The 10,000-nt window shown below is 47.9% G+C and overlaps 2 protein-coding genes across 4 annotated transcripts in view; both read left to right on the forward strand.

Annotated features, from left to right (window-relative positions):
• ca8 (carbonic anhydrase VIII) overlaps nt 1–5,305 on the forward strand; it is a 7,739-nt gene extending 2,434 nt beyond the window's left edge. The window contains exons 4-9 of one of the 3 annotated variants that reach the window (XR_012960684.1): nt 782–877; nt 1,324–1,386; nt 1,461–1,509; nt 1,846–1,958; nt 2,932–3,126; nt 3,999–5,304. Coding sequence is in view for 1 of the 3 variants with exons in the window: in XM_076138840.1 (XP_075994955.1) it covers nt 782–877; nt 1,324–1,386; nt 1,461–1,509; nt 1,846–1,958; nt 2,932–3,066 (456 nt within the window). In the remaining 2 variants the exon portion in view is untranslated. Of the gene's footprint in view, nt 1–781; nt 878–1,323; nt 1,387–1,460; nt 1,510–1,845; nt 1,959–2,931; nt 3,127–3,998 lie in introns of all 3 variants that reach the window. The other 2 variants (XR_012960683.1, XM_076138840.1) reach the window with 2 other exon arrangements.
• Nucleotides 5,306–7,382: 2,077 nt separating this feature from the next.
• LOC142989357 (uncharacterized) overlaps nt 7,383–10,000 on the forward strand; it is a 7,550-nt gene continuing 4,932 nt past the window's right edge. The window contains exons 1-2 of the mRNA XM_076138842.1: nt 7,383–8,465; nt 9,952–10,000. The exon at nt 9,952–10,000 is cut by the window's right edge and continues 68 nt beyond it. Of these exons, the coding sequence (XP_075994957.1) occupies nt 8,217–8,465; nt 9,952–10,000 (298 nt within the window). The 5' untranslated portion in view covers nt 7,383–8,216. The remainder of the gene's footprint in view (nt 8,466–9,951) is intronic.

Below are 10,000 nucleotides of genomic sequence, written 5' to 3' on the forward strand. Positions count from 1 at the left end.
TGTGTGTGTCTCTATCTGTGTGTGTGTGTGTGTGTGTGTGTGTCTCTCTATCTGTGTGTGTGTGTGTGTGTGTGTGTGTGTGTGTGTGTGTGTGTGTGTATGTGTGTGTGTCTCTGGAGGACATGCTGTCAGTGTTGTGGTTACTCTTCATGGTGTGATTGGTCCGTCTCTACCATGTGACAGTGAAGCATCATGTTTACATGTTGAGCTCTTGGTTTCTTTACTTCCTGGTTCTTCCACGGTGAATAATCATGTAGAAGAAGAACATGATGTGATGATTGAATGACCAGAGTTTCCTCTGGGCTTCAGGGATTCATGCAGTAGGACAGCAAGCGCCTGCCCCCCCCGCCTTCTCTCCCTCTCCTCCCTCCCTCTCACCCCCCCCTCTCTCCTCTCTCCCCCTCTCCCCCCTCCCCCTCTCTCTTTCCCTCTCTCTCTCTCCCCCCTCTCTCTCCTCTCTCCCCCTTTACCCCCTCCCCCTCTCTCTTTCCCTCTCTCTCTCTCTCTCCCCCCTCTCCCCCTCTCCCCCCTCCCTCTCTCTCTTTCCCTCTCTCTCTCTCCCCCCTCTCCCCCTCTCTCCTCCTCCTCCTCCTCTCCTCCTTTGTTGTCCTGGTCCCTTTGTGTTCCCTCAGCTCTCTAAGTGGACGTCGTTCCTCTCCAGGCCTCTCAGTCAGCAGCAGCTGATGTCTGCTCACTCTGTGTTCCCTCCACCTGTTAGGCCTCTGTGTGTGTGTGATGTGTGTGGTGTCATGTAGAATCATGTGGTGTTGTGTGTCTGCAGCTCCACCTGATCCACTGGAACAGCACTCTGTTCAACAATGTGGATGACGCTCTGGGGAAGAGGAATGGCGTCCTCATCATCGCTCTGTTTGTGCAGGTAAACATGAAAGCGCTTTGGAGAACAAACACACACACACACACTCACCTGCTCAGGCTGCAGACTCACCAAAATAACCCTCACACTTCCTGTTTTCAGCAGATTCTACTTCCTGTTTACTTCCTGTAAAGATACAGCAGATAGTATCTAACATCAGTCACACACCAGACCAGGATGCTTCTATAAGTCCATCTGTAAACACTCCTGCTCTTCCTCACGTCTCCTCCTCTCTCTTTCCTTCCTTCCTTCCTTCATTTCTGACGAGTTTTCTGCTATCAAAGCTTTGGCTAACTGCTTGCTACCTCACTGGCTAGCTAAACGTAACCTAAGGAGGTTCATGTTGATGCCAGAAACGTTACTAAATGTATTTAACCATGTATTCTAGTATCAGTCCATTTACAGCCTGGAGCTTAGCCTGACTGAGGCCTGATATGTTTGTGTGTCAGATCGGTAAGGAGCACCTGGGGCTGAAGGCCATCACTGAGGTCCTCCAGGACCTGCAGTACAAGGTGAGACCACCAGAGGAGCTGCTGAGGCTCAGCTTAGATCAGACAGTAACATGATGTGACTTCATCTCCATCAGGGGAAGAGCAAGATCATCCCGTGCTTCAACCCCAACACGCTGCTGCCTGGTGAGACACACACACACACACACACACACACACACACAGTGTCTATACTGAGACACTGTCACCCAATCACTGTGGAGGAACAAACCACCTAGCTGAAGCTGATCTTCTGCTGCTCTGTGTCTGCTGCTCCATGTCTGTGCTGCTCTGTGTCTGCTGCTCTGTGGCGGTCGTCTCTTCAGACGTCACGTTTGCTGTATGTCGCCCTCTGTGAAGCGCTAACGCAGCAGCAGATCTGATCCCACTGAGTCAGAACACATGCTGTGTGATGCGGTGTGTGTGTGTGTGTGTGTGTGTGTGTGTGTGTGTCAGCTGATGTGTCCTCTCTGTGGCCCACAGATCCTCTGCTGAGGGACTACTGGGTGTATGAGGGCTCTCTGACCACGCCCCCCTGTGGAGAGCGAGTGACCTGGATCCTTTACCGCTACCCGCTCACCATCTCACAGATACAGGTGAGCACACGCTGTCCAAGCCTCAGCCAATCACAGCTGGGGACACACCAAGAAAGAGGGGAAGCAGGCAGACTGAGACAAAAACACTCAAACCTCCACCAAGGCTGAACAAGCAACATTTGCCTTTTCAATTCAAAGATGTCATGAATTGATCAAACAGATCTCCACTTTAGGAATAGATAGAAGATTGACTTTGGTTTGAAACACTGAGGAGAGTTTATGACATCACATCACACTCAGATAAAAACCACAGCTGAGGCCCCAGCATGTGTGTGTGCGTGTGTGTGTGTGTGTGTGTGTGTGTGTGTGTGTGTGTCATACAACTGTTGCCATACTGACTACTAAGTTTGCACAAGGTGGCTATAAATCCTCCTTCAGTAAGTCAACAGTACAACAGCTGTGTGTGTGTGTGTGTGCGTGTGCGTGTGCGTGTGCGTGTGCGTGTGCGTGTGTGTGTGTGCGTGTGCGTGCGTGTGTGTGTGTGTGTGTGTGTGCATGTGTGTGATTTATGCTCATAAATCATCAGATCTTTACCTTGTGGTCTGCACAGGTAAAGACCGCAGGTGTTTTATGTTGCAGGTGCTGATGAAGCTGATGTTTGCCGCTCACTGTGTTTGCTTTTCACTTAAAGCTTCAAGCTTCAAGCTTAAAGAAACCTGTCAGGTTCTTCCTGTTCCAGCAGGATGCAAACATCAACACACAGTGTCTAACATAAACAGTAGGTCAGACCATCCCAGAAACTACAACCACTCTGTCTGTCTGTCTCTCTGTCTGTTTGTCTGTCTGTCTGTCTGTCTGGCAGCTTGGTTGTCCAGATCTTCCTCTTCCTGGTCACATTCTCCAGCTCTTCCTGAGGGATTCCAAGATGTCTCCACTCCAGATGGGATATATTCTGGGTCTATCCCGTGGTCTCCCTTGGAGCGTCCATCTCGTGCCACATGTCAATTAACTCTTTCCCCTCTGGTCTTCGCAGATTGAGGAGTTTCGGAGGCTGCGGTCTCATTTCAAAGGGGCAGAGCTGCCAGAGGGGAACGACGGGATGTTGGGGGACAATTTCCGTCCCACCCAGCCGCTCAGTGACCGAACGGTTCGCGCAGCATTCCAGTGACTCCCACTTTCCACCATCGACCCTACAAACGGTGAGGGACCCACTGATCCATGTGTGAAGGTACTTGGCTTCTCTCAGTCCATCCTCCTGCATACTTTATGTTTTATTTATTTAGTACAACTCCTTTAAATGGTTCCTTCGTACTCCATCAGTCAGGTCAGCTGGTTTCCTCCTCAGATAATTACTTTGAAAGGAAACAGGGACAACGTCCCCATGGTAACCAAAGCATAATGGATCAAACCCTGGAAGAAGTAACCCAGTTCAGTTACTAATCTGGGACTAGCCTACATAGTGTATAGAGAGAGCCCTTATTTAGCTCAGCAGCACTGCGGCAGGAGGGGAGGTCTGTGCTTTGGGACAAGGACAGAGGACAAAGACAAATGAGACTTTAAGTTCTCACTTTGAACTCCTGGGGCTCAGGTTCAGTATGTAAACACATGAGCATGCAGTGGTTTGAAGCTCGCTAACTGCCACATAGGTTTCAGGCTCGATTCCCCATCTGACCATCTGTAGAAAAGATATTTTGCAGGCAGTTCAGACATTTGTTCAGATTCTGCTGCAATGTTCTGATCTGATCTTCAGACCATCGGGGCAGCACGGATTCTAAATCATAAAATATATTTACATCCTGTTGTCTGGGGGCCACAGACTGAGAGCCAATCAGGAGAGAGACAATCTGCATCTACACTCATCCATGATGCGTTATGTGAGTTCTCCTGGAGAGAATGCAGGCTGGTACTCTGATCACAGCCTTTATATGCTGTCACATCATGTGACTCAGAGGAACATATGGGAGGTTTGCATGTAAACAAACTCTGTAAGATGAATCAGAACAGAGCAGAGACACTACATGAAACATCTTGTTTCCACTCAGTGTGCAGGGCAGGGAGGGAGGGTCTCTCTCTCTCACCCATTTTCTTCTTTCTTTTCAGGAGAGAAGAGAGGAGGGATGTGAGGAAGAAGAAAGGAAAGCGAGAGAGATTTGATATTAGATCATCCGTACAAAAACAACTATAGGCCCGCCCCTCACTGTGTGTGTGTGTGTGTGTGAAGCTAAAATGTGTGCAGCTGCGTTCTGGACCAGCTGGAGAATCTTCAGACGCTCATTAGGGCAGCAATCATCCAGCCTGGAGGTGCAGATGACCTGCATCATTCTGTGACAGACCTGATTTTTGCTATGTTACCCAAGTGAAAGAATGCAGTCCTTGAAAAGAGATTCATGTGGGATTTGAAGGTCATATGATCACAGATGACTCCTCCCTTCCTTGAGGTGGCGCTGGAGGCCACAGTGTTTCTGAAGCTTTTCTTTGCCGTGTTTTTTCTTAAACCCCTCAATGGTTTTCCTTTTGTTTTTGAGTGATTAAATATTTACACGTCCATCCATGACTGTTTACATGTTACATGTTTCATGATGTCCTAAAAACACGTATGACCCATAGAAAGATTCACAGAATGTGCTGGCAGCTTCAGTACAGATTGATGCTGTTTGTCAAAGAGAACATACGGAACACTATGTGTGCGTGTGTGTGTGTGTATTGCAGGTACTCTGTCTGACACACTGAAACAAACTGTGATAACTGACTGGAATGTCTGTAAAAGCAATAAACCACAACACTGACTCACTACAATATGTTCACTGCTGCTTCATACACACCAGAGATACAAACACAATGAAGGCAGTCCCTCCCTCCCTCCCCCCCTCCCTCCTTCCTCCCTCCCTCCACCCACCCATCCGTCCATCCGTCCATCCCTCCAATCCTACAGGCTGACCCTGTCTGTCTGTATTGTTTTTAAAAGGACAAATGTCTCTCTGATGAGCCGTTGGACATTAAAGTGGTTGAAGTTGTTTCTGCTGCTGTATTTGGAGATTAAGTCTTTGGAGGATTTGGTGAGTTGTGGTTCACTGTCAGGAAACACACACCCAAAACAGACACACCCAAAACACACACAAACACAAACACACACACACACACACACACACACTGTCAGGAACACACACACACACACACACACACTATTTACTCACCTTTAAGTGTGTTTGATGAAGAATTTGCTGTGATCAAATGTCACGACTGTTTGGCCCTCATAAGGTCTGTAGAGGGATTCTGGAACATGCAGGCATAACACACACACACACACACACACACACACACACACACACACACACACACACACACACACACACACACGCACAACCAGCAGCAGTATAGAACAGTTTCTGTTGTTTGTTTCTATCGTTGATCATAACAAAGAATAAAAGCATAAAAACTTGAAACACTGTTGATTAATTTCTGTTTCATTTTTGAGTTCAGCACCAGGCTGCAGACTCACAGCTGTGAGGCCCCACTCAGGTTCACCTGTCACTCACCTCTGCTCCAAGAGTGTTGATGCCCCCTGCTGTTAGAAAGTAGGTACTGGAGCTCAGAGGAGACGCTGCCACTATGGATCTCTTAATATCAGACAGCACTGGTGTTTAACACAACACAACACAACACAACACAACACAACACAGCAAAGCTCAATACAAAACAACACAACACAACACATTTCATTTGATTGATCTTTTCCCCCATGACCTCATCCAGGCAGCAGGGGGCGCTGCTCATCACACTGTGCTGCTCCAGACCTTGTTTCTCTGGAATGAAACACTCTCTTGCTCTGTTCTCAAACTAATGAACATGGAGGAGTCCAAGATATCTGAGATGAACTTTTCTACTCTGCTGCCACCTCTCATCACCCTGCTGCTCTACCCTGCTGCTCCGCCCTGCTGCTCTACCCTGCTGCTCTACCCTGCTCCTCCACCCTGCTGCTCCGCCCTGCTGCTCCGCCCTGCTGCTCTACCCTGCTCCTCCGCCCTGCTGCTCCGCCCTGCTGCTCTACCCTGCTGCTCCGCCCTGCTGCTCTACCCTGCTGCTCTACCCTGCTCCTCCACCCTGCTGCTCTGCGCTGCGCCTCGTAACCACACCAACTCAGCACTTGACTGACTTGAGTAAGTCTCTAACTTGTCAGCTGCTGTTTAGCGGTGTTTCATCTTCTCTTGGGATCCTGACGACACCTTAGCAAACACACAGACACCTGAGAAACCGGGTATGCAGGTAAATCGATTATTAACCCCTTCAACCTGAGGAATGATATCACTTTGACTCTGTCGTCATATTTCTTGTTCTACTGAGTTCACTCTGTCAGTCCCTCAGTCAGATGGTTCAGTCCCTCAGTCAGATGGTTCAGTCCCTCAGATGGTTCAGTCCCTCAGTCAGATGGTTCAGTCCCTCAGTCAGATGGTTCAGTCCCTCAGTCAGATGGTTCAGTCCCTCAGATCGTTCAGTCCCTCAGATGGTTCAGTCCCTCAGTCAGATGGTTCAGTCCCTCAGTCAGATGGTTCAGTCCCTCAGATCGTTCAGTCCCTCAGATGGTTCAGTCCCTCAGTCAGATGGTTCAGTCCCTCAGTCAGATGGTTCAGTCCCTCAGTCAGATGGTTCAGTCCCTCAGTCAGATGGTTCAGTCCCTCAGTCAGATGGTTCAGTCCGTCTTGATTTCTCAGTCAAACATGTATTAGAGTCTAACTTCAGCTCAGATGTGCTTACAGGAAGTTTCCTTAAGGTGTTTAGTGTTTGTGTCCATGTGACCTTTGACCTTTACTGGGGAAGTTCTGCTGGTTTCTAGCAGCCTGGACCAGAGGAGAGCAGACCTGCATCACAGCCTCTAAATTCAGTGTGTGTGTGTGTGTGTGTGTGTGTGTGTGTGTGTGTGTGTGTGGCAGTGGCAGGGTGTGTGTGTTCATAATCCCTATCAGCATCAGTCAGATTTCGGTGGAAAGGGCTGTTCCTCTGTTTCATCACACAGCTTTCATCATCTCACCACACCCTGCTTATCTGTGTGTGTGTGTGTGTGTGTGTGTGTGTGGAATGACAGAGACCTGCTGCTTCTTCTGTTACCAAAGGATAAAATGCACCACAGCTACAATGAACTGGTAACATCACTATAACTATTAGTGATAGTTATACTACTTCCTCCACTAGTGCTTGAAGTACTTTCCTACTCCAGCTGCTTCCACAACTGCTTCTTCATTTTCCTTAAAGCATCCGTTCTGTACTGTGAACAACTGGACTTGAATGAATAAATAAGGATGTTCTTTTGTTGTCGTGTCTGCACAATGTTTCCATGTTTCAGGTGAGAAATGAAAGACAAGAGACTTTAGAATCCAGTGGGTTACAGTTCAGGTTTCTAAATGTGGCTTTAGGACCCAGGAGAGCTGATGTCAGAGGGGGAAAGAGAGGAGGAGAGGGGGGGGGGGGTCTATGGAAAGAAGGAGAAAAACAAAGTCCTGAGGCAAGGAAAGACAGGAGTGATGAAGGCAGAGATAAAGTAAAGCAGGAGACAGCAGGACGCTCTGGAGACATTATGGAAAGGACTGTAGAGAGATGGAGTGACAGCTTCAGATCCACAGACTGATAGAGAGAAGATCGGGACAGGGAGGAGCTGAGGAGGAGGAGTCTGGGAGGAGATAAAAAAGGAGAGAAAGAGCCGCGCAGGGTCGAAGAGAAAAAAAACGCTGAGCTGAAAAGGTCTGGAGCTCCATCTGCTAAAGGAACGCCATCACTCATCTGCAGCACCAGAGACCAGGTGGAAAAAGTGAGCAGGAGAAGAGAGAGAAGTTGGTCAGACAGAGGAAGAGGAGGATGAAGAGAAGAGGAGGGTACAACAGCAACCAAACCACCCACAGCCTCAAAACCACACAGCAAACTGAGTCAAACACACAAATCGTGTCTATGACTCACAACACGGCTGCCAAGCTTTAACACGCTGACATCGGAAAACGAAGCAGAGCAGAGCAGAGCAAGGCAGAGCAGAGCAGAGCAGAGCAGAGCAGAGCAGAGCAGAGCAGAGCAAGGCAGAGCAGAGCAGAGCAGAGCAGAGCAGAGCAGGCGGGAAGGGAAGGGAAAAACATTCACACCAAAACATATTGCAGGAAGTCTCAGGAAGGAGCCAAGAAAGGTCCAGAGAAGGAGAAGATACCTCACCAGAAACCTGCTCTCTAATGTGCTGACATCAGAGGAACATTAACAGATTGTTCATCATAATCTCCCTCCTAACCTGAGACAGGCAACTTCCTGAAGCTCCGATGCTTCAGGAGTTCAACATCATCTCAAATGAACCGGAAAACGCCGTCCAGGAGCTCCAGAGCCTCTGGCACCATCACAGTCAGCATGCAGGCCCGCTCAGCCCAGGGAAGGGCTCCACTGTGCGGGGGAAGAGGGCTGCTGCTGCCCCCTCTCCTCCCCGGACTCATGATGATGATGACGGTGATGACCATGGTGTTGGTGTGTATCCATGCCGCAGACAGTGAGGAGAGTCAGGAGATCCTAGAGGAAAATGAGGCTGCCAGCACAGAGATGCCGGTAAGAACCTGCTGCTGCTCATCTTCACCACATGGGCTCAGCCAATCACCACCTGAGAGGCTCTGATCAAGGCACCTGCTAAGGCACAGGGCCTGATGGGAAAACAAGACTCAACTCAACTGCACTTTGTTAGACTCAGCTGTACTTTCCTCGTCTGAGCTCTACTTTGTTAGACTCAGCTGTACTTTGTTAGACTCAGCTGTACTTTGTTTGTTTGAGCTCTACTTTGTTAGACTCAGATGTACTTTGTTAGACTCAGCTGTACTTTGCTCGTCTGAGCTCTACTTTGTTAGACTCAGATGCACTTTGTTAGACTCAGCTGTACTTTGTTAGACTCAGCTGTACTTTGCTCGTCTGAGCTCTACTTTGTTAGACTCAGATGCACTTTGTTAGACTCAGATGCACTTTGTTAGACTCAGATGCACTTTGTTAGACTCAGCTGTACTTTGTTAGACTCAGCTGTACTTTGTTTGTTTGAGCTCTACTTTGTTAGACTCAGATGTACTTTGTTAGACTCAGCTGTACTTTGCTTGTCAGAGCTCTACTTTGTTAGACTCTGATGCACTTTGTTAGACTCAGCTGCACTTTGTTAGACTCAGCTGTACTTTGTTAGACTCAGCTGTACTTTGTTTGTTTGAGCTCTACTTTGTTAGACTCAGATGTACTTTGTTAGACTCAGCTGTACTTTGCTCGTCTGAGCTCTACTTTGTTAGACTCAGATGTACTTTGTTAGACTCAGCTGTACTTTGCTCGTCTGAGCTCTACTTTGTTAGACTCAGCTGTACTTTGTTAGACTCAGCTGTACTTTGTTAGACTCAGCTGTACTTTGTTAGACTCAGCTGTACTTTGCTCGTCTGAGCTCTACTTTGTTAGACTCAGCTGTACTTTGTTAGATTTCAGCTGTACTTTGTTAGACTCAGCTGTACTTTGTTTGTTTGAGCTCTACTTTGTTAGACTCAGATGTACTTTGTTAGACTCAGCTGTACTTTGCTCGTCTGAGCTCTACTTTGTTAGACTCAGATGCACTTTGTTAGACTCAGCTGTACTTTGTTAGACTCAGCTGTACTTTGCTCATCTGAGCTCTACTTTGTTAGACTCAGATGCACTTTGTTAGACTCAGATGCACTTTGTTAGACTCAGATGCACTTTGTTAGACTCAGCTGTACTTTGTTAGACTCAGCTGTACTTTGCTCGTCTGAGCTCTACTTTGTTAGACTCAGATGTACTTTGTTAGACTCAGCTGTACTTTGCTCGTCTGAGCTCTACTTTGTTAGACTCAGATGTACTTTGTTAGACTCAGCTGTACTGTGTTTGTTTGAGCTCTACTTTGTTGGACTCAGATTTACTTTGTTAGACTCAGCTGATCCATAGAAATAAAGTTGAAATTTGAGGTGTGTGTTGCTGTATAGCAGCAGTGATGGAGCGTGAAGGTGAAAGTATGGGGGTCTCTTTGACTTGTCTGTGTCTGTGGTGTCTCTGTTCTCAGGATCTGGTCTCCTCAGAGTTCTCCAGAGTGTCCCCGCACATCTCCTGGT

The sequence above is a fragment of the Genypterus blacodes genome, unplaced genomic scaffold (assembly GCF_046128005.1).
Source record: "Genypterus blacodes isolate CSIRO-AG114 ecotype Tasmania unplaced genomic scaffold, CSIRO-AGI_Gbla_v1 ptg000404l_1, whole genome shotgun sequence".
Classification (NCBI taxonomy): Eukaryota; Metazoa; Chordata; class Actinopteri; order Ophidiiformes; family Ophidiidae; genus Genypterus; species Genypterus blacodes.